Source organism: Ambystoma mexicanum, chromosome 2p, assembly GCF_040938575.1.
Source record: "Ambystoma mexicanum isolate Mex_15411 chromosome 2p, UKY_AmexF1_1, whole genome shotgun sequence".
In the NCBI taxonomy this organism is placed as follows: domain Eukaryota; kingdom Metazoa; phylum Chordata; class Amphibia; order Caudata; family Ambystomatidae; genus Ambystoma; species Ambystoma mexicanum.
Window position 1 is genome coordinate 1,224,189,855 of NC_090923.1, and position 24,948 is coordinate 1,224,214,802.

At 48.5% G+C, this 24,948-nt stretch overlaps 1 protein-coding gene across 1 annotated transcript in view; it reads left to right on the top strand.

The window, feature by feature from the left end:
* UBA1 (ubiquitin like modifier activating enzyme 1) overlaps nt 1-24,948 on the top strand; it is a gene marked incomplete in the record, with an annotated part of 790,705 nt that overhangs the window by 713,998 nt on the left and 51,759 nt on the right. Inside the window, 1 exon segment of the mRNA XM_069645505.1 lies at nt 17,832-17,932. Coding sequence (XP_069501606.1) covers nt 17,832-17,932 — 101 coding nt within the window.

Below are 24,948 nucleotides of genomic sequence, written 5' to 3' on the forward strand. Positions count from 1 at the left end.
ACCCAGAGCTCCGTGATTGTTAGGAGAAAGACAGTTTAGAAACAAAACTGACAGTTTGTTCTTTTACATGGGATTTCCGGCCTGACGGGGAATGTTCATGAGCATTTGAATCCATGACAGACCCATGCTGAAACGTAACTTGTGCCTTATATTCGATCGAGCTGGTGTGCTCTATCGTTTCTTCATCCAACTAACGGGGATCCATTTGTCAGCACCTTTCATAGGCCCTCAAGGGCAGAATCATCAAGTGTTTTTTCTTTGAAGATTCCAGAAGGCCATCGGGCCTACACAGCACCCCGGACCATGACGGAGGACAGGGGTTCCCTCTTCAAGCTCTGCACCAGCTGCGGTTTAAGGAATGTGTTCGTAGAGGGCGAGCATTCCCAGTGCCTTTGTCTTCACCCGATGCACAAGGAGGATTGCGGGATCTGTTGTGGCTTTACCAAGCGCACCATCAAGAGTCGGCACAGCCGATTGGTGACGTGGCTCAACTCCAAGACCTATACCCCATGTGGTACCGAGGGGCATGCCTGACCCAGATCCAGCCAGTCAGAGCGGGCTTATAAGTCCTTTGAGGGCACCCCATCCGTCGGGGTCCAAGACGAGGCCAAGCTCTGCAAGTCAGTTTGTCGGGGTCGCCGCACAAGCGGGTCCCATGACGAGCAGGGAGCGCTCATCATCTCAAACATCCATCGTCTCCAGCCATCGCTCTAGTTCTTTGTCGAAGAGAAAGTCAGCTACCCCTGGGAAGCTGCAGGAGAAACCGGAGAAGGCCAAGCCGCTGGGTAAGGTGTCCGACCTGGCCATGAAAGACCTGGTGATCCAGGCTAAATCGTCCTCAACTATCGAGTTGGGGGGGGGGGGGGGCATGGCTAGGACGGCCATGTAAAGGGACGTGCTTCGGAGGCGCTCCGTCGATCCTGGGGAAAAAGTGCGCGCACGGATGCATGCCAGCACTGTGAATTAACATCTGTGACTATGAAGGTGGGGGTCGTACTCGCTGAACTTTTGATGCACATGGGATGCACGGACGCAGTTATACCCATTTGTATAACTGCAGGCCCCGACTCGAAAAATGGAAACAAAATGGCCGCGGGAATAAAAGGATCATCTTAGGTCATGGGTGCGCTTCAGCGATAGCTGATGGAAGGATCAGACGGTACCAGTAATGGATTTCAGGATCCTGTTTTAAGCAATAGACCCGAAGGGGCTGCGGTGTGGAGAAGTGGAGGAAAGAAGAGGGACTGCCCGGGCCGTGCTTATGCTTTGCGAGCCGAGAGACAAGATCGAGACAGCAAGGAGTGCGCCCGGAGCCCGAATGCGCATAGATGGTAACTGACGAGACCCGCCGAGCGAACCCGCGGCTGCTGCTGGGCCCGCAGTGAAGCCAGACTGAACTTGGAAGGTGCCCATGGAGTAAGGCAGAGACCGGGGTCACGACACCGAGAGTGCACAAGTACGTGGGTGGACACAGCCCACTCTAAGGGTGAGGCGAGCGACCAAGACACACATGGGCATAGCCGCTACGGCCCTATACTGCCAAAAGTTGCCTGGTTCCACGCAGACCTTTGTGCACGGGTAGGTGCAGCTGGCTTACGTCCGGACAACACGGCAGGATGTCTAATAAAGTTGTCAGGCCCAGGACCAAACAGCCCACGATAGAGGCCTACACCAAGACGTCCCCAGGTGTGGAGGGAGGCAAAAGCAAGGAGACCCGCACGACACAGGCGGAGGCACCGAGCACGATCCAGGAGGTGCTAGCAGCAATTGCAGACTTGAAAGTGGCCTGGGAGAGTAAACTGGGCCAGGCAATGAACAAACTGAAGGTGGGCCTGGACCTCAAGATTGGTGCGGTCCAAGAGGAAGTGAACCTGCTGAGACTGGACGTGCGGAGGATTGCGGAGCGCACCGGTAACTTGGAGAAGGAGATGGCCCCGAATACTGCGGCATGCGCCGCACATGGATCGTAGCTACATGCCCTTGTGCAGCGGGTGGGCAACCTGGAGGACAGAGTGGAGGAGGCGGAAGGGCGGGCCAGACGAAACAACATACGAATTGTCGGCTTGCCGGAAGGAATGGAGGGGCCCAACCCAACAGAATATGTGGAAACCATGCTCCTGCAGGAGATAACTGGTGGGGCGCGGACCCAGGGGTTCGCGGTTGAAAGGGCGCACAGGGCCTTGACAAGAAGACCGCCCCCAGGCACACATTCCCCCCGCCGCCTCAACCCCACCAACCCAACCCTCCCACCCACCGCCGCGATCTCTTAGCGCAAAAATTGTGAACTATCGACACCGGGAGAAGATACTCAAATTTTACCGGAGGGGAGGAACAATCGAAAGGGGGTCGGCAAAAATCACGGCATATCCGGACTATACTCTGCACGTACAGCGTAGCAGGCTGAACTTTGGGCCGGTGAAAAGATTAAAAGAAGCAGGCCATTGTTATATGTTGCTTTACCCAGCCAAGTCGAAAGTGTTCTACAAGAACAAATCCCTGTTCTTTGAGACGCCGAAGGATGCAATGGAATGGCTGGATATGCAGGGCCGCCCTCAGGAACCGGATATCCAGATGGGGACTGCAGAAGATAAGTAGCACGCAGCTGTGTCCTCCTCTGGGACATGGCTAGGACATTGGGACTTGAATATAGAGTTAAATTAAGCTTGTGGGGAGTGCGCGGAAAGATAAGCTGGCGGGATCCACTGGGCGCAACAACCCTACATAGACAAGTGGGAGCACCTAGGAGGCATCCCTTGAACCCATTAGTAGTACACCTACTTAGGTCACTGTTAGATCGGTGACGCCCTGCGGGGTCCTAGTCCTCGGACGCTAGATAGGACCAGACGCGGGTGGGCCGGAGATCCAGGGATGGAGCTGGGCATTTGTTGGGGGAGGGGTTGGGTTGTGTGGAGTTGGGGTACAGGGGGGAGGGGGGAATTGTTGAGGCTGGGAAGGGTAAGAGTCGGTAAATGGGCCATCACGGGAGGCATCAGAGGGAGGAGTGGATTGGGAGCACACCGATTAGATGGCATCGGGTAATCTTATAGTGGTGACCTTGAATGTGCGGGGCCTAAACAGTTACTTAAAACGCAACAAAGTGATGCTGTATCTAAAAAGGATGCATATAGATATAGCCTTGCTACAAGAGACCCACCTCACGAAGGAGAAGCTGGAGGTGGTCAGGAGAAAATGGAGGGGTAGTGTCATGGGGGGCCACGTATTCGACATATGCAAGAGGGGTGGTCACATGGGTGGCACTGCACGTGCCGTTCCAGGTGCTCAGTTCGACAATAGACCCAGAGGGCAGAATGGTGGTGGTAATGGGACTCCTGGAGAACAGAGAGGTGCACATCATCAATTTGTACACCCCTAACCATGATACGGCGGCTTACTTTAGGTCCCTATACAGTAAGATTAGCCCCCTGGTGGGTGGCGCGATAGTGTGGGGAGGGGACTTTAATTGTACCCTGAATCCTAGAATAGACAGGTCAGATGGCAAATCGGGGAAGCCAGCGCCAGCGGCTAAAGCGCTGGGGACAATGTTGGAAGACCTAGGCTTAGTGGATGTTTGGAGGAAGCTGCATCCATTGGATAGACAATACTCGCACTATGTAGCACCACATGACTTGCACACGAGGCTAGACTATGTGTTTGCAGCTTCCGAGATATCGGGAGAAATGATGGGAGCGGAATATAAGGCTCGGGTATTATCCGATCACTCGCCTTTGGTCGTAGAGTGGCGATATCAACCCACCAGGGCGCGCATCCCGACATGGAGACTCAGGACTGAGGCGTTACAAGATGCAGGGTTTCGAGAGGACCTGAGGTAGGCCATCGAGGAATATTAAGAAACTAACACGGGCAGTGTACGCTCTGTGGGTACAGTATGGGAGGCGTTTAAGGTGGTGGTGCGGAGTTGTCGCAATATCGAAATCTAAAGGGCTCCAAGGGGGCATTGAACGGGAACTTCAGGAATCAGAAAGAGAGCTGGAGGGTCTCATACAAAATGAGGAGACAACCCGGGAGAACAGTGCCAAGATAAAAGACTTAGTTAACCTGCAGTGGACTCTGGGATAGATTATGCAAATTAAATTACAAGAAATAAACGGAGAGACTACAGGCAGGGGGGGATAAGCCGTGTAGATTGCTGGCCTGGCTGTATAAGAGCGAGACCCCCCGCTCAGTGATTAGAGAGATCAGGGATGCGGAAGGCCGAACCCGTAACACCCAGGAGGGGGTAAATGAGGAGTTCCTCAAGCATTATAGACCACTATGAGGACACAGGGGAGGATACGAACCAAGACATACTGGGTACAATGGAGGATATGGGGCTGCCCACCCTGGATGACCTAGAACATGCGGATCTGGATGCCCCTGTTACCTCGGACGAACTGGAAGTGGTGATCCAACATCTGCCCACATGTAAGGCGCCTGGGTCAGATGGGTTACCTAGCGAGTTTTACAAGACACAAGCAGGAGCTACTCCAGCCGTTGCTTGACATGTTTAATGAAGCCTACGAGCGGGGGGGGACTGCCACCGTCCCTCCACGAGGCAGTGATCATCCCACTTCTGAAACCAGGCAAGCCAGCCATGGAGTGCGGGTCCTATAGACCCTTGTCCATGCTCAATCAGAACAGTAAATTACTCACGGCCGTATTAGCCAATAGGCTAAAGAGGGTGATTGGTAAGTTCATACACCCAGATCAGACTGGCTATGTCCCTGGTAGGAATATCACAGACAACCACAGGAGGCTGCACCATATCATTGATTACACCGGGGAGGACACGGGTGAGTTGGCTATCGTGTCCCTAGACACGGTCAAAGCCTTTGACTCGGTGCGGTGGCCATGGTTGAAAGCGACCCTGAAAGGATACGGAATGGGCCCTGGATATATCAGGTGGGTTCAGATGTTAAATAGCACCCCGGTAGCGAGAGTTAAAACAGGATCCACAATTTCAGACAAATGGCAACTCAGCAGAGGGACCAGACAGGGATGCCCCTGGTCACCCATGTTATACATATTGGCACTAGAGCCGCTGGCAATATGCCTGCGACAACAATACGAGGAGGTGGGGGATTCGTACGATAAGTGGCATGCACCTGATATCGTTGTATGCAGATGACATGCTCCTCTATTTGCGCTACCCGGAGGAAAACCTGCAATATGTATTGGAGGTGATGGATCGTTACGCCACCCTCTCGGGCATATCTGTGAACCCCAGGAAGTCTAGTTTGTTCCCCTTGGGAAGGTATAAGAGTGTCCCGTTGGAGAGGCTGCCTATCCTGCAAATACCCTGGCAACCTGAGACATTTAGTTATCTGGGAGTAAACATTTATCACAGGACGGAAACAGAGCACGAACATAATACAGAGAAAGCGATTGAGGGAGTTAAGAATAGTATGGTGTTCTGGTCTAGATTACCCCCATCTATGATGGGGAGAGCAGCTCTGCTCAAAATGGTGGTTTTGCCCAGACTCTTAAATTTTTTTGTAAATGTCCCGTATTTGATTCCCAGAAGTTTTGTCAAGAGACTTCATGGTATGTGCAGGAGCTTCATATGGGGCAACTCCAGGAACAGAGTAGCCCTGTGGAAACTACAGAACTCGTGTGACAGGGGAGGCATAAACTTGGCGAACTTTGAGCTTTATTATCTGGCGGGGCAGCTGTTTGTGGCCAGGTGGTTGTCGTCAGAGGACTCGGCAGAAGCTAGACTTTTGCAGGGCGACTTGGCTCCATACTTTCGGAGAGAGACGGTGTGGCTACAAAAGAGTAAACTGGTGGGAAGAGGGAGTCTATTGGATCTGGGTTAGGTCTGGCGCAGGACGTGGAGAACGATGGGCGATCCGGATCCGCTCTCCCAGCAGGTTCCGCTGGTGGCGCTATGTGGAAACGACTCCCAATTGCTTGAGGTAGTCTGTAGATACTGGGAACCGATGGGCTGGGCAACCCTCGGTGATATATGGCAGGAAGGGGAGGTATTGGAATTCCAGAGTTTGCAGGAGGAGACAGGGGTGCAGACTCACGAAACAGGTGAGGGAGACGTGGCCTGAGACCGTGTTGGCGGAAGAACCTGATGCCGCCCTGGAAACAATGTACGATGTTTCAGAGGGCGGGCACGAAATATCCACGGTATACGAGCTCCTGAGAGCTAAGGCTGGGAAGGAACTACTTCAACTGAAGCAGGACTGGGAGGAGGAGGTGGGAGGACCCATGACAGAGGGGCAATGTGAGAGAGCTCAAAGGTACCATAAAAAGGTGTCCCGAAATGCGAGATTCCAACAGATCCAGTTGTATGTCACCCATAGGGCTTATCTGAACCCTGGGAAAATAGCTAGGTTTGGAGGCTCGGCCACACAAATGCCCCAGGTGTGGGGAGGTGGAGGAGCGGGGTTGCTACACATGTTCTGGGCCTGTCCCGAGGTGCACAGATTCTGGGACAAAATAAAGACTAAGATAGCCAGTGGGGGAGTGGTGCTGGATGTGGGGTCGACTTGGGCATGCATGCTCGGGATTGTTCCCAGGCCAGGCAGTCTAAAGCACATAAGCAAGATCAAAGACCTGGCTTACATCCTGGCCAAGCGTAGGATCGCAATGGGCTGGAACATGGCCCACAGACCCAAGGTGGGGCAGACCTCCTGAGATGGGCGGAAGCAGAATCAGTAGTACGGTTTGAAGCCTTTAGCAGGGGGGGGTGAGGAGGAAGTGGGCCCCCTGATAGCCTGGCGACAATTGGTGACCTCTATGGTAAACCATGAAATAGAACTCAGACGAGTCTACAAGCACTGTGATTCCCGAAAACGCTCCCGTAGATGACACTGATGAGCCGGCTCAAGTTTATGGGGTGGGTGGGGAGAGGACGGAGAATAACACTGTATAATGTGACGGTTTGATATTGATTATGTACGTCCCGCAAAGCCGTATTGTTTGTTGGTTTTGTTAGTTTAAAATAATTAACTATCGAGTTGGTGGCGGCCGTCCAGGTTACCCCCGATGGCAGCCAGACTGGCTCTTCCTCTCAAGCAGGAGTCTTCGGCCAAGCCATTGGAAAAGACCCCGGAAAAGAGGATGCCGTCCCTACGTCTGAGACCGACCCCTCAGGACACAAGGAGGGGGGGGGGGTTGAAGTACTCCAGGACACAGATATTTCTTCCGTCGAAGGGGACATGGTTTCCATCCACACAGTCCATGAGGAAGTTTGGGACGACAGGAACGTTGTGGAGAAGGAAGTCCCTTTTGGGGGGCAGGGGGGCCACAACGACATAGGTGAGGACAACGACATAGGCGATGGACCCAGCAAGCCTGCTCCCCAACATCTCCAAGAGTTGTCTCCAGACATGCTTTTGACTCTCCGGGCCCACCACCGCCGAAAAAATAGAAGCGGCATCCAATGTTTCCTCACCAGCCACCACACGTGCCCCCCCCAAAAAAACAGGGATACAGGGATGGACACCGCGATGTGGTACACCAACGGCAGCGGCATCAATCTGCCTCCAAGGGCTGCTCTGCCTTGCCCCTTAAAGGGTGTGGGCCATTTTAAAAAAAAGGGGGTGATGGAGCTGGTTCTAAAGCAGCTCTGTGGCGCCGAAGTTTACTCCTGATACTTCTTAGTAAAAATTATCAGAGGGTGGAAGCCCATTCTTGATCTAGGACGACTCAACAAGTACATAAAGTCCCATAAATTCAGGATGGTCACATTGCAGCACATGCTCAGCCAACTGGATGAGGGGGACTTCTGTCGTCGCTGGATCTAGAGGACATGTACTTCCACGTCCCCATTCACGAAAAACATTGCAAGTTCCTGCGCTTCGTCGTACACGGGGAAGCACTACCAGTTCAAGGCCCTTCACTTCAGACTGAAGTCGGCACTCAGTCTTTACAAAGTGGCAGACATCAGTGGCGGCTCATCTGGGCCTGCAAGCAATAAATGTGTACCCATACCTCAACGACTGGCTCATCCATGCCAAGTAAAGGAAGATCGCTGTCGGCTACACAGAGAGGGCCGTCCGACTGCTGACTGATCTGGGCTTCTCTGTAAATTATCAGAAGTCCTGCTTGAGTCCATCACAAGACGCTCTGTTCCTGGGGTCGAGGCTCAACGCGGTCTCCTGCCTGACGGCTCCCTCGGAAGAAAGGATAGCGTCCATTCTGTGCAAGGTGAGACGGCTGTTGGCACTGAAGATCGCTGCGGTGAGCACCATCAATCCGCTGACCGGCATGATGTCGTTGTGTATCTACCTGATCAGACTCTACAGGTTGCAGGTGCGGCCTCTTCAGGAGTTCCTGGACGCTCTTTGAATCCAGGTGTCAGGAAGCTTTGCCGACAAGATTGTCCTCGACGAGCGATGAGCCGGTGGGGGCGTGCGTTGCAACATTGCTGGGGGTACGGGTTTCCAGAACCCTCCTTAACAAGAGACAGTCAGCACAGACGCTTCCCTGGTGGACTGGGGAGCTCAAACCGGATGGCTACACGCCAGAGGCCTGTGGCTACCGGAGGGGAGGGACCTCCACATCAATGTCCTGGAGCGGCTGGCAGTGTTCTTGGCCCTAAAGTCATTCCTCCCGTCACTCAAGGACAAGGTGGTGAGGGTCTTCAGACAATGCCACCACAATGTTCTACATCCGGAAGCAGGGGGGCACCAGGTCCCCAACGCTTTCCAGAAAGGCTCAGGATTTGTGGCACTGGGCCATCGATCTAGGGGGTGTTTGCTCATTGCTTGTCACCTGGCGGGAGTTAACACCATTGCAGACTCCTTCAGCAGAGAACTACGCTCTTGCCAAGAGCGGGAGCTTCGGCAGGATCAAGTGGACAGTCTCTTCAAGTGGGGCAGGCCCCGGATTGACCTGTTTGCAACGGCGATGAACTCCAAATGCCAAAGGTTCGCCAGCAGGTTCCACCAGCTGAAATGGGGGACGCGTTTTCCTTCCTGTGGGAAGGCCTGTTCCTGTACGCGTTTCCTCTGTTGCCCCTCCTGCTGCGAGTCATCAACTGACTCAAACAGTGCCGGTGCAAGTTGATCCTCGTCGCCCTGGTGTGGCTGAGGCAGATTTGGTACCCGTACCTTCTCAGCCGGTCGACGTCACCACCAGTCAAGCTACCAGTGGTTGCGGATCTGCTCACCAGAGAAAGGAGGCGCAATCCTACATCAGGACCCAGGGTCGCTGAACCTGAAGGCTTGGCACCTACAGCATTAGAGTTCGGTTGGTATGAGCTTCTGGCAGACTGCAGAGAGGTCCTTGCCAGGGCCAGATCGTAGTTGACTCTCAAGTGCTACGGGCACAAGTGGAAGGGCTTCACAACGTGGTGCTGGACACAAGTTCAACCCTCCGAGGGTCACGGCCTTGCAGATCCTTCCATACTTATTGTCTTTGGCCAGGGCGGGACTGGCTCACATCTCCATCATGCATCTGCACCAGATCTCCAGGACAGTCTTGGCTTTGGTCACACCGTCTGGTGAAGGGGTTCCTTAAAGGACTGTTCTGATCATTCCCGCCGGTGAAGATTCCTACCCCGGGAACTCAACGTGGTTCAGACGAGGCTCATGGGAGCCCCTTCGAGCCTATGCATCAAGCCTCTCTCAAGTACCTTTAGTCGAAGACTGCTTTCCTTGTGGCTATCACCTCTGCCAGGAGAGTAGGTGAGAGCCAGGCCCCATCATGTAAGTGGCCTTATTTGACTTTGCACAATACAAGGGTGGTGCTTTGGCCGCACCCCTCCTTCATGCCGAAGGTTCCATCGGAATTCTATCTCGACAAACCTTTGGTGTAGCCTGTGTGTTTTTCCGACGCCTTCGTCGCTGGCTGAAATGACTGCACTTGCTGGCTGTGACGTGAGCTGTGAAGTTCTATGTGGCTCGCACTAGAGTTTCTGGAAGACTTCTCTGCTTTTTGTGAACTTTGGTGAACCAAGTGAAGGACTTGTCCAAGGCTTCCATCTCCAGGTGGCTCTCCTGCTGCATCACTCGGTCAACGGTTGGCAAACTGACCGCTGCCTGACAGTCCGAGCCCATTCTACCAGATCGATCGCTGGGACCACGGCGTTCCTGTCTGGTGTGCCCCTGTTGGACATCTGCAGGGCTGCTACTTGGAGTCTATGCACACCTTCACGAGATTCTACTGCTTCGACAGGGATTCCAGAGAGGATTCCAGGGTCGGCCAAGCAGTGCTATGCAACCTGTTCGCTTGAAGGTGAGCCTGATGAGGAGGCAAGGGTAATTGCTTATGTTGAGCCTTGCCACCTCCCGTGGTGGTGTATGTATGTGCTGCTATGTATTCTTTATTCACGAGCATGTGAATCCATGCCAGACCTCATGCTGGAGAATGAACAAGTTACTTACCTGTAACTGTTGTTCTCGAGCATGGGTCTGGTATGAATTCACATGCAAACCCTTCCTCCAGCCCCTCTGCGGCTCTTCTTGGTCATACAGCCACTTTACGTGCTACCAAATCTCAAAATGGCTGTCAGAGGAGGGGCAGTCATTGACTGGGGGCATTATGGCTCAGAGAGCAGTGATTGGTTTATAGGAGAAAGACGGTTTACAAGTGAAAGTGAAACTTTTTTTTCTTTTACTGGGGATTACCAGCTTGACAAGGGGATATTCATGAGCATGTGAATCCATGCCAGACCCATGCTGGAGAACAGTTACTGGTAAGTGACTTGTTCCTTATGCGTTGTTTGTGTTGCTTACTCCTATATTCCTTCACCCCACAGGTACACCCCCTTCCTTGGGCTGTCTAAGAACACTTAACCCACTACTCCCTATTGGCCGTACCCCACCCATGTAACCTCAGGCGCATCCCCTACAGCCGTGCTTCTTGGTTCCCTTATGCTCTTAATATATTTTCCTCAACCGGAATCATTTTGGGGGCAGGAGGCTTGCACATGCATCCCAATAGATGTTCATCCATTTTTCTTGCATAACATATGAGGGTCCTGGAGCAGCAAAAGAGTTGAGCCATGGAACGAAGAATCTGTGGAAGTTGGATGTCTGCAGCCACCACCAGCGACCGACGAGGACTGCTGAGTGGCTGCGCCAGCCTCGTCTGATCAACAAGGAGATCTAGACCAGACTCCTTCCTCCCCTGGACGGGTGGGACAAACCAGTCTCGAGACAACCTGCATTTTGAGCCGTCGATCAAAGAGCTGCGACTGTCCTGGGCTGCAATACCCTGGGGCCTGGACCCAATTTGCTGTGCAAAGTCTATTGAGGCGCGTTTTCGGCTGGAACTTTGTGGGAAATCTGCTGGACCCCCAGTAACACTTTACTGCTCCTAGACCTTTCCAAGTCTGGGACCGAGAAACAGAGAGAAGTCTGCTGTGTGACAACCGTCGCTGAACCAAAGCCTGTGTCGTGTGCCAACAAGCCAGTTTTATGAAGATCGTCTGCTGGGTGTGCCATCACAAGAAGCTGACTATCTGTTCCTGACAAAAGTTCCTTTTTCACCCTGCAGGCCAAGAATCTAAACAGGAGCTGCTATTGGCTCACTTGTGGACCTGCCGGTGGCACAGGCTTCTTTCTTAAAGGTACTGTCCTGCTCCTAGGCACTCGACTGGGTGCTTGCTGTCTTGATTCGGACACCACCTGAGCTTTCTGAGACACATTGGTGTGGACAATGCAACTGTGTTCTCCCAGGCCTAAGGACACAGCTCCGTTGAGTGTACAATCCTTCAGAGGACCTACATGATCTCCCTGAACCACTTTTTAACGCAACATTTTACTTATCTTATGTTTTGCCAACTTTGACAGCATCTGCCTTCATTTGTTTTACCAACGAGTGTGCCTGGTTCCCCAGTGCCACCTCTGAGACTCTTATCCTCAGATAGGGTTGGACTTTCTAAAGTGTAGGCTACCTAAAAGTACTTAACAGTATCTGTGTTGGGTTACTTAATGTTACTGAATGTTACTGAATGCTACACAGACTAACTTTATTGTATTCATCTAAAGTCTACTATTGCCTTGAGTAATGCTTAAATGCCTTACTCTATAATAAAGATTGCCAACGCGGACAGCTCAGGAAGTCTTCATTCTATTAAAGACAAGGAGGCGAGCATTATGCTTTTCTTTCTTTAATACTGCCACAACAGCTTTTCAATTTATACTTTTAAACATCTACATTTGTGCTTTTTTTTTCTGACACAAAATTAAAAAAAGTCAATCCGAAGTTTAAAAGTTTCAAACCAGAGTCTTACATCTCAAAAAAAACTCTCCAACTCCCATGCACCTCCAGGAGTGCAGTAGTCCTGAACCTATCCCATGCTCCAATGCGGTGATAGGTCATCCGATAAGAACCCTACTGTCCCAGGTCCTTTCCTCTTTCTTGCCTTGGAAATCCTCTGAAACGAATCCAACTCTGTTATGAACTGTCAACAACCAACTTATAACCGAAACAGTGTTCTTGGAACCAAACAGCCCTGCTTCTCAGACGACCTAGAGTACTTCGCCGGTACAGTGATTGAGATCATGCTGCTTTCTGACCATCTCCTAGAAAAAACAAACATTCTTTTTAAGGGCGGGTGATATAACAAAGTTGTACATGTGATATCAACATCATAACATCAACTTTCGAGTCTTTCCGGGTGGTATATAATGCTCGCCTCCTTGTCTTTAATAGAATGAAGACTTCCTGAGCTGTCAGCGTTGGAAATCTTTATTCTATGACAAGACAGGAGGCTCGCATTATGCTTCTTCAAAGCTAGCCACCACCCTATTTGCCAAATCTGACACTGGCATGAAATAAGTCTTAAAGGTAGACTCGGAGGACCAGTCGGCCACTTTCATTATATCTTGGAGTGGCACTCCCGCTGCAAATGCTCTAGATGCCATCGTCCCTCTAGCTGAATGCGCCCCAAACTGTGACAAGTCTATGCCTGCCCATTGCATTATTTCACGCACCCATCTCGCAATTGTTGCTGTTGCTACTGCATGAAAAGGTTTTCTACGCTCTATTAACAGCTGTGTTACGCCTCGGGGTCTCAGCAGTACTGTGGCTGTTTCATAATCTTTAATACATTGAGCTACACAGTTTATTTTCTGTAAAATAGGGGTATGAAATCACTCGAGTGTCTGTTTTTGTTCTTTTAGCTATGGAAAATGCTACTCCCTCTGGATAGATTTTCCTGTTTATCTCTAGCGCTTTCACATCGGAAACTCTTCGGCATGCTGTGAGACACAACATTGCCAGCGAGTTGCGATCGAGATAAATCTTTGTCTGGCCATGCCAGAAACAGCTGAAAAACTTCCCTGACATCCCATAATGTCGTATACTTGGGTTCTAGGGGCTTTCTTATTTTCATTTCTCTCAAAAGACGCAAAACTGATGGATGTTCTCCCATAGCTTTACCATCTACCATGTCATGACCTGAGAGATTGCGGACCGCAGTACACCTATCGTCCTGAAGGCACTACCTTCTGGGAACTTTATTGCTAAGAAGTTCAATAATTGAACTACAGGGGCAGAAACTGGATCCAAACCATGTTCTGTGCACCAGCGAGCCCAACTCTTCCATGGCGTGTTATAGCTCCTGACGGTGGAAGGCGCCCATGAATCTCTGATGCAGTCTGCAGCGAGTTGCGAAATGCCTGGCAATTCCCACTTTCTCCTCAAACCTTGCAAGCTATCAATCGCAGGGTGCCTGTCGATACTAGGGGATGAATTCTCCCGATTGGGTCTAGTAGAAGGACCGGCTGCTGTGCAACTATCCTCGAAAAATCCGTAGAAAGTTCCATCGCTACTGGAAACCAAGGCTGCGATCTCCAGAGGGGGAGGACTATTAATAGGTCTGCTCGCTCCCTGCGCACTTCCGCTAGTGCTCTCGCGATCATGAGAAACGGAGGGAAGGCATAATTCAGTGTTCCGTTCCAAGGTTGGAGGAAGGCCTCTGTGCCTGCCGCTCCCGGGTCTAATCTCCAACTGAAATAAGTCTGCGTCTGTGCGTTCAGTCTGGACGCAAATAGATCTATATGAACGGGACCCCAGAGGTTCTGTAATCTGTTGAACACGCTCGGGTGTAGTTTCCAATCGCTTGAATCTACAAGATATCGTGAATTCCAGTCCGCTCTCGTTGAGCGTCCCTGGCAGATACTCTGCTGTGACTGCTACTTGATTCTGAAGGCAGTAGTGCCAAAAGTCTTTCGCTAGTTCTGCTAGCATTCTCGTTCCTCCTAGCTTGTTGATATAACGCACTGCTGAAATGTTGTCCATTTTGAGCAGAACGCAACATCGAACTTTTTCCTTCGTAAATGCTCGCACTGCAAAGGACCCTGCTAATAGTTCGAGACAGTTTGTGCATTTCTAGTTCCTGTTCTTACCACTTCTCCCCTGTCTCTAAGTTCTCGCATCTGGCGCCCCATCCGGACCTGCTTGCGTCTGATTCTAGAACGATGTCCGGTGAGTCTCTGAAAATCACACGGCCATTCCAGGCCTCCATGTTGGTGAGCCACCAGTGGAGTTCCGAGATCGCTTCTGGGTTTAGGGTCACTAGCTGGTGATATCCTACCCCCTCTTGTAGGTGTCTTATCTTGAGCCTCTGTAGTACTCGATAATGGAGCGGACCCGGAAAAATCGTTTGGATTGAAACCACTAGCAGGCCAACTACCCTTGCAAGAGCTCGAAGAGATATGACTTTCTTTGCTAGAACTGTTCTGAGCTCTTTATTGCCTTCACTTTGTGATGTGGTAGCTCTAGGGTTGCCTTGTTTGTGTGTATACTGAAACCCAGGAATTCTATGTTCTGCACCGGCACTAGCTGGGATTTGTCTAAATTTACTAGGAATCCTAGAGAGGTCAAGAGCGTGAATATCCATTGCACATTCTTGGAAAGTGTGAATTGTCTGTACCCATGACAAGAATGTCGTCCAGGTAAATGATTATGCGAATGCCTCGCTCTCTTACGGCTGCTACGGGTTTCATCAGCTTGGTGAATGACCAAGGCGCAGATGCTAGGCCGAACGGAAGACACGTGAAGCGCCATGTCTCCCCTTCCCACCGAAATCTCAGATATTTCCGAAACTCTTGAGCTATCGGAATCATTAGATAAGCGTCTTTGAGGTCTAATCGCGCTAACCAGTCCCCCGTCCCGAGGAGATCTCGAAGTAGAGAATGCCCTCCATCTTGAAATGGTTGTAAACAACCCATTCGTTCAGCCTCTTCAGATTTATGACAGGGTGTACTTTGTCCCCCCCTGTGAACAAGAAACAAATTGCTGAGGAAACCTGGCCCTCCTTGCGTATCTTTTTCTATGGCATTTTTGTCTGCTAATTGGAGAATTTCTCTGTTTAACAATCTCGCCTCTTCTCGAGGCATCTGAATAAAATGGGGTTCTGATCTCTGAACTGGGTTCCCCATAAATTCTAGCTGTAGTCCTGCTACTGCCTGTAGCACCCATGCATCGCGCGATAATTCTTGCCATGCGCTTAGAAACTGGAGGGTTCTCCCCACTCGTACTCTCACTGCACTCACCTCCTGAGGCATTTGGTTGCCGGTATGCACCTCTCCCTTTTCATCCTCTGGGAAATCTGGACCTGGACGGGAAGAATGTGTCTTGTTGTTTCCCTTCCCAATATTGGGCGCGCGGCCCCTGGAGTCTACGTTGATAGTTAAACTGACCAGACGTATGACCCCTGTAACGTCCGGACCCGGAAAAAACTCGAGTGGGGAAAATCTTTTTGATTGAGCTTTGTGCTCGTTCAAGAGCTGAATAAGTTCCCACGAACTGTGTCATTTCTTTAGCGAATGCTTCGCCGAATAGTAGGCCTCTTGCTCCTTCACCTGCCTCGTACGACGCAAAGTCGCTTAGCTTACTGTCGATCTTAAGAAGAACACCGCTTCTCTCGGCCGACAGGGCTCAATTCGCGTTTCCCAAAATGCATACAGCTCTCTGAGCCCAACTGGCTAATACTGAAGCATCTACAGGGGCACCTGTGTCCTTCCCTTTCTCCGCGAGATCCATTATTTTTGCTAATGGGCCGGCTAGGTCGAGGAGCTTATCTTGGCACCCTCCCAGGCTCGGTCTACACCCTTCCGTATGTCTTTTGCCGTCTTTGTAACAAAGGTGACCATTTTGGGGTCAAGTTCAGGAGTCTCGGCCAGTTTGCCTGGCAACTCCGTTCTAGGGCATTCTGAACGCATCCGCGATTTTATTTCTCCATCCAATGGCTTGCGTTTACGTTGAGCCATGTAGGCTGCCACTCTGGGCGATGGGACCCACTCTGAGGGCTTAGGGTGTCTGATAGCCTCCGGGTCAAACATATCTGTTGATCTCTCAGGTTCTTGAGGATCTATTCCCCTCTTCGTAAAGGTGAGGAGCTTATCTTGGACTTTCTTCCCACTCCTCCTCTGAACATTCTGGTGAGGTAGGAGTGGCACTGGGGCTTTTGTAATGAGCCATAGCAAGGCTAACTGCTGTGCTGTCAGCAAGGGATTAATGTTAGTCACCTTTGTCAATTCTGCCTTTCTCTCCTCAACTTGCAGGCTCTTCAGATACAAGAGGCAGTCTAGCATGAATCCCTTTTTGCTCTGGTGGAAAATCTGATTAACATTTTTAATAAAAAAAAAATGTTTTTGAAGACCGTGTCACTCCACTTTTCTCCTCACTCGGCATACGCAAAGCAATGAAAAACTTTCACGCTGCCGGTGGAAGAAATCACAGGGAAATTCAGCTCCTCCCACTCCCCTGGGTCCTGCCACACGCCGTGTTCGGCGCAAAACCGAGGTGTGGGGCCGGGAGCCTGAGGCGAGCGCGTTCGCTCGTGGTGCCGGCCCCGCCTCCTCTTCACAGAAATATCTCACGGCGCCCGACACGAACGAGTGAGAGAAAATGAAACGAACACACTGAAGCACACGTTCGATAAAGTTCACCGTAAGAATTGTATTTACAGTCTGTTAAATAGTTTATAATCGCGCAGCTTACGCGCTTCTCATGCTACGCTGATATAGCTATTATCTTAAACGAGTGAATTATGATGTACTTATCTCATGGAAGCAAAAAGAAAGAGGAAAGGACCTGGGACAGTAGGGTTCTTATAGGATGACCTATCACTGCATTGGAACAAGGGATAGGGTCAGGACTACTGCACTCCTGGAGGTGCATGGGAGTTTGAGAGTTTTTTCGAGATGTAAGACTAGAGTTGAAAAGCTGTTGTGGCAGTATTAAAGAAAGAAAAACATAATGCGAGCCTCCTGTCTTGTCATAGAATTGGGAATACGTTTATTTACCTGTGACTATAATATTGTTGCCTTTAGTATGTATAACCATACTTTTATAAATGTACTGTGTAGAAGTGTATTCTTAACTACAGGTGTGCCCTGAGTTCTTTGTACTTGCCTACAGCCCTTCTCCCTCCTAGACTAAGCCCGACTGCTCGTCCATTGCTACCAAGGATTTTGGGTAGTTCAGGCCAAACCTAAGAATTGGAGCCCTGTACACCTAAGAGTGAGTCTTCTCTAGTTCTTCCATAGGTGGACTTAAGTAAAACTCCCTAACAGCATCTTTTGGAGATGTTGATCTTGACCCTGCTGGTGGTGCAAAGATTTCCAAGCATTTGTGAAAGTGAGGATGAAAAACATGTTTCCCATCCAGAGTATTTTAAAAATGTGATGCCTTTCATGCAAAAAGATGTGCAACTATGAGTTCAAGTAAATGCAACGTATGGCATTGCAGCTTTCATAAATTCACATGTGCCTTAATATTTCCTGATATTAAGGCAAGGACACTGTGCCTTGAAATGTGCATAGAAGTGTTTGCTGAATGTAGGAAAGATCTCAACACCAGTTTCCTGAACATACGTTTATGGGTGGGATTAAACTAATTATTATTTTTACTTCCACACCTAGAATATGCACAAATTGGAGATTACTATGCTGTCCCAAGGCGTCTCCATGCTGTACTCCTTCTTCATGCCTGCAGCAAAGTTACAAGAACGCCTTGACCAGTCGTAAGTATCCGTTTTTAATTCTTTCCCCACTGGTATTTGTGTGCTTTTTTTTATACTTTTTATACATTTGGCAAGGTAACCCAAGGATACCAGATTAGATTTTTTAGTTTGACTGTTTTCTACTTTTTGAGGCAGAATATTTTCTAATGGATTATATTGGGGTAATTGTCTTTTTGCAAATCGTACCCCCTGTCTTGTGCCTCCCAGCACTACTGCTGCACTCCGGGATTTTTTTATTTTCACTCTTGAGGGACCTTTTTTTTTACTTTACTTTAGCTCATTTATAAGGCGCAACCGAAGTGGCCCGGAGGCATACAGGTGCCGACAAAGCAGAGGGAGTTAGAAAAGAGAGCAGAGTAGGACTACCTCTGTTCATTATCTGAAAAGATATGAATTAAGCTATTTCTTAAAGCACTCCAAGGAAGGACAATTTCTTAGCTCGATGGGCAATGCATTCCATGGGACAGGTGTGGCCACCAAAAATGCCCCCTTTTTAAAGTCTACAGGCTATATATGCAGAGTAAAGACCTGCCAAGGATTTGTAAATAATAGCAAGTAACCTGTAATCAATCATAGAAGCAATGGGAAGCCAATGAAGACTTCTGTGCACCTCTGATACATGCACATATTTCTGCATTCCCATGATCGCTCTGATAGTACTGTTTTGTATTACTTTAAGTTTAGTTATCTTTTTCCCACCCCCGCCAAAGTGAACTAGGGTAGTCGATGTTCGATGAAATGATGGCTCGGGCTATCGTTTCACAGCCCTTTTGGGGGAGAAATGGGCGAATGTGCAAAAGGAGTCGTATGTAATAGGCTGATGCTGAGACCAGGCTATCAACCTGGGCTGTCATATTAAGTGACTGATCAAAAATTCACTCCCAGTATTTTTATTTTCCCTTTGGTGGGGATAACATGATTCGCAATGCATAGGAATCATAATCAGGAGTCTGGGCCTGGAACCAACGATCATGAGTTCCATTTTTTCAAGGCCAGCCTGCTCATGGTCATCCATTCAGGTATTAAATCATAAGTTTCCAACACTGTTATGGTGTCTTTCTCATAGATGCCTGAGCGCGGAATGAGGCATTGAGAATCGTTCACATAGTTTGAGAAGCATATCTTGTTCTCTAGTATTTTGAAAAGAGGCGCTGTAAAAATGTTGTAGAGAACCGGGGATAAAGAAGCCCCTTGGGGGACACCATAGCAAAGTGGAACTGGGTCAGCTACATGGTCCTGTTACCTAGAGAGGACTGCATCCAGTCCCTCGCTTGGTCACTAAAATTAGCCACCTCCTGTAATCTAGTCAGGAGAGGGTTGTCCACTAAATCAAAAGTGGCTGATGAATCAAAGGACAACAGCAGCATAGTTGTCCCATCATTGATATTCGCCATCATATTGGACTTTAGTCCCAATAGAGCTGATTCAGTGCTAAAGCCTGGTCTAAAACCTGACTGACATTTATTCAAAATAGGATGATATTTTATGTGGCGCAATAATTGTTCGTAGGCCACTCTGTTCATGATCTTAAATATAAAGGGATAGTTAGAAATTGGGCAATGAGGCAACTTTGGGGTGCTGGCCTGGTTTATTATCAGTGGGGTGATCCAAGAGCCCTTCCGTCTGGTAGGCACTTGTCCTTTTATAAAGGAGGCATTCACAATTTTGGTAATAAAATTGATAATCTCTGAGCAGGCCTTAATGGCAACAGCTGGAAACAAATCCCCTTTGAACTAGATGGTTTAAGTTTGGCCAGGATAATACGCAGTTCATCTTTCAGTAATGCTCCTGATATTGAACTTAGGAATAGTTTTGATAACACCCACCGATAGGAAAGATTTTCTTTTTGCCCTCCCTCCATATTTTCCTATGGAACCCCATTGTTCTTGCCCTGTTTTAAATCCTGTCTTGATTTACTGAAAGGAAGTAAACCCTTCAGCTTTACTTTCCTTGCCTTTTGTTTACTTGTTAAGGAGAAAACCTGATCAGTCCTTCAGGATGTCTCTGCTGGGAAACATTGTTTCCCTTTTTAAATTCTTACATTGCACACAGCATCTTGTAATGCATTTCAATGGGGGTACTTTTGTATCACCCTAGCCTTTTACAGAGGATTTTTGGTTACTTTTATATGTGCTTAAAGATATTGTACAGTTTTTGCTTTATTTTTTTCTATGCACATTTGCATTTTTCCCCCACATATGGCCACCAAACATGACTAGTGACCTAAAATGGCTGTGCAATGTGATTGGCCATACTTTGGTTTGGCTGCCTTCCTGCCCTCTTGTCAGAAAAGTCATGATAAGGTCATGCACTTGCCTGGGAAAGCTGCTTCCGTGAGCCAGTGAACCTTTAAGTGCGGCCCAGGAAGGGGGCTAGGACGATCTAGTCCCAGTCCACATTACTGGTGCCTTTAAAATCTGCTACTGGGACGCATGTGAAGCCAGTTGTTCGCCAACATGGGGCCTGGCATGGATTCACATGCTCATGAATATTCCCAGTCAGACTGGGAATCCTCGGTAAAGAAAAAAAATCAGTTTCAGTTTCATTTCTGAACTGTCTTTCTCCTAACATCCAATCACTGAACTCTGGGTCACACTCGCTGCCCCCAGCCAATAACTGCCCTCTACCCAAGCCCCTCCTCTGGCAGCCATCATCAGATTTTTACTGCACTTCCAAGTGTTGGGAGTCCTCGTGTTTAGCACTCAAGCTTTTTCTGTGTTTTTCGCTTTTTTGGAAGTGTTTACTCAATTTTTCGGTCAATCGAGCCTTGTGCTCCATTGATCATTCCGATTAACGGGGACTCATTTTTTGGATTTTGATAGAAATAAAATATCAATCGCGCTCGTCCACAAGTGTTTCAGAGCGCGACAAGGCAAGGGGGTGGAACAGGAGAGAGCAAAACAGCGATCTTACTAGGCCCAGTGACATTGAGAACGCGCAAGTGCATGGGAGAGGGGGAGGGGGAAAGTGTGACGCAGAGGAGAAACAGATAAATAACAATAAATAAATAAAAAAGGCAACAAACGGTGGTAATGCAGCCAACAATTTGCAAGTGCTAGGTTTAAGGCGGCAGACAGGGTAGGTCTGATAAGTGCAGGAAGAAAAAAGGGGCGGGGGGCTCTATGGGTACAGATATAGACCCCAGTGCAAGGGGTGGCCCGGAGGCAGTGCGGGAGGGTGGCAGGGTGAGCAGGTACCTGGGTCTCAAGTTTTAGAGTGGCAGGGAGGCTGTTCCTGAGGGAGGCCTCAACCGAAGACAGATCTACCCCCAGCTTGGTTCTTTGAAAAACGACTGACCCTGAGGGAGTTAGAGGAGCGAAGAGCTCGAGAAGGGAGGTATTTGCGGAGGGATAGCTGAAGGTATTTTGGACCCAGGCCCCAGAAAGCCTTGTGGACAATGCAGAGGGTTTTGAATTCTTCAGCGTTCCTCAAGGGTGAATTGCGTTTTAGTGGAGGCTTTCAGAAGATTCATCAGGACTACGCCGCGTGGACCATGTCGGAGGAGAAGGATTCAGCCCCCCCCCCCCCCCCGTTCAGGATTTTTTTTTTATTATTTATTTATTTATTTTGGTAGCAAAAACTAATTTACACCTTGACAAATAATACATGGCACATAAATCATGTAAAAATATCATAAAACAGCATAATTAATCAATACTTGCACAGCCAAAAGATAATAAAAACATTAAACATTAAAACATTTCTTAATACATCAACAAGAATCACAAGAGTCACAGGTGGAGATCTACAATACCAAATATCAAACCTAACCTGACCTACCTAACATGACAGTGATAAAGTCGCATCGAAGCCCTCCACCAACTTAAATATTCCCACAAACAGTTGGCAAATACCATTGGTCATAAAGAAAACTAAATCTCTGACATCCAAAGTTTACCCACTCCAGAAGGTCCGATTGAGTGACAACAATTGCTCCTCTATTATTGCAACAAGTCTCACAGTTGCTAGTATGATGGAATTAGAGTTTCCCTGCATACATCTCAGCCATACAAGATGACATTCAAACAGAGAGAGCGAAGTGAGATATGCAACCAGGCAACGTTGTCTGTGCCTGAGAAAGAAGTTACAGTACATGAAGAGATGTTCCAGGGTTTCAGGCTCAGATGTATTTAGGCAAAATCTGCATCCCTCCCATTTTGCCAAGGCCCTATAACCATCCCAATTCCTAATACGAGCCCCCGTCTGAATAAGGTCCATGCGGAAACGCATATAGCACCTTCTTGCCACTTTGTCTGGAAAACACAAGATATATGGCAGCCGAGGAGCAACTGCATGTCTAAAGGTGGCATATATGGTGAAGGAAGAGTAGCTTCCAATCCGATCACAATTGCGAGCCCAGGCATTTTCGAAAAAACGCCTTTTAACTTTGGCAGGGGTATTTATTAAGTCATCCTGCGTCATATTCAAGGAAGTTAAAGTCGCTTGTATCATGTCTTTCACAATGGTGATCGAAGTTGGACATGTTCCGGCTAACATTTCCTGAAAGTCCTCGTAAAGTGAGTTTGGGGGAGGAGAAATCATTTTAAAAAATGCAGATACCGTCCTCCAAATAAATTTGTCTTCTAGTGGATATAGACCCAATTCATGTGTAATTATGGCGTTGGGTAGGTAACCCGGAAGCCCCAAAATCTTCTTCCAGAGTTTACCCTGTAGGATATTTAGGAGGGGCCCCAAGTTCAGAAGGCAAATATCTACTGCATAAAGCAGGATGGGCTCTATTTTCATGGTGTAGTATTGTATAAGAGGCAAGAGGGAGTAACGACAATGTTTGGTAAAAATGATTCTCATTTGGGCCAGAAGTGGATTAAACTTTGCAATCAACACTGAACGCCACTTGTGAGCGGACGTCCCATTCGATAAGTGGTAGCCCAAATAGTTGATCTCCTCTTTTCTCAAAATCGGCTGACCATTTATTGTAAAGTTGAATCTCTGAAGTTTTTTTTTTAGATGTAAAAACCCATATATGTGATTTAAGTGAGTTGATGGTCATATTGTTCAGCTTGCAATATTCGCCAAACAGTTTTAGTTTGTTTTGGAGTCCAAACGGCACTCTATCGAATATTATGATGTCATCGGCAAATGCTAGCCAATGGAGCCGCATAGAACCCAATATAGCCGGAAAAGAGTTAGAACCCTGCCAGATCTCGTCAATATCGGCAAGATAAAGATTGAACAGGACCGCTGCCAAGTTGCAGCCTTGTTTAACACCAATGTACGTGGGTATGTTGTCAGTCAGTAGCCCTTCCGCATTGATGCGGACCCGGTAAGATGTGTTCTGGTGTAGTGCTGCAATTAATGCAACTACTGGAGGTGGTATACCATATGCCAGCATCTTTTGCCAAAGCCGAGTATGAAGTACATTATCAAATGCAGCTGAAAGGTCCAAGGCTGCCATATAAATGGTGCCATTGGACTTGGTATGTGCATTCCAAAGGAGATGGGCTAGGATCGAGGCATTTAGTTGAGTGCCCATTGCTCTACGGAAACCAACCTGTGCTTTGGAGAGAATTTTTAACTCGTGTATGTAGCCTTCCAATTCTGATAAAATTAGACGTGCAAAAATTTTCGCAGCAGTGTCTATAAGGGCAATCGGCCTGAAATTTAAAGGGTTATTTAATGCACCCTTTTTATGTATTGGAATAATTATGGCAGTCAGCCATGATTCCGGAATATTGCCAGTTTTGTAGATCAGCTGGTAGCAAGGAAGAAGGTAACTAGCCCAGAAGTGAGGATCGTCTTTTAGAACGCAAGGGGGGAGCCCATCTGGGCCGGCTGCTTTGGAAAACTTCAATTGGGAGATTGCCCATATGATGTCTTTTAAGTCCCAGGGACAAGCTCGCGGCATGGGCAAGTGCATATTCCTCCTCTCCATTATGGCATGGATAGTGGGCAAGGCATATTTTTGAGAAAAATACTTCTCCCATTCGGGTCCCGAGATGGTCGCCACAGATCGGGTATCCACCTTACCTGAGGGGTTTCTTAAAATGGCCCATGTCTCGAGTTTTTTTTTTTTGCAGAGTAGGCTAATCATACGTTGATTCGCGACAGTATAGGCAGCCTGGCGCAAACACTTTATTTGGTGCTTAAAGCACCCAATGATGTAGTTTTTTTCACGATGATAGATAACAGGGCTAAGGGCCTTTTTTCTTATGATAGCAAGTTCCCGATTTTTTTGCTTTTTTAGAATTGCTATCTGATTCAAATTTGGATGGGCATCCAAGGGGCTACCTTTACCCAAAGCGTCCTTCACTAAAGATAGTAGGTGTGACTGAATCATATTGATGTTTCTTTCGTTGATTTTTTCAATATTCCCCAGCGACATAAGGTCGTCGTGGGTTAATATGAGATCTCTATTCACCAAGAACACCAATTTCCTACATACGGCAGGATTCCAGTTGACAGAGATGGTGGTTCTGTCCGGAGCCGCTAAAGAGACAGGAGGAGAAGGCATATAGACGTCACACCCCATATGGAGAACTGAGCACAGCATGTGATGGTCGCTCAGGCCCAGGTCTAAGATTAAAATTGGTTCAAGCAGCCCAGAGCACACTTTAGATGCAAGGACATAATCAATGAGGGATGAAGCATTGCCCCGTGACCATGAGATATGTAGAGAATGAGGTGAAAGATGAATTGGGTAGATACCCCATTTTTCAAAGAAACTTAGCAATTGGTACCCTCTGTGAACGGCTTGTTGGGCGTAAAAGGAAGTAGAAAATCCTAATGTGTTAGAAAACTGGAGGTATGAATTTAAGTCACCTCCAATCACAATTTCATGGTTGGGACAGGAGACTGAAGCATGACCCAACACCCTATTAAGATCATCGACAAGAGAAGGAAGAGAAGCGGACTTGGGATTCCAATACAACGACATTAGAAGCAGGGGCACAACCTTGGCGGATTCAAACGACAGCTCCACTAAGATGCATAATTTCGAGGTATCCAAAATGGAACCCACTACTTTTAGGCCATTTTTAATAAGAACAGCGATACCT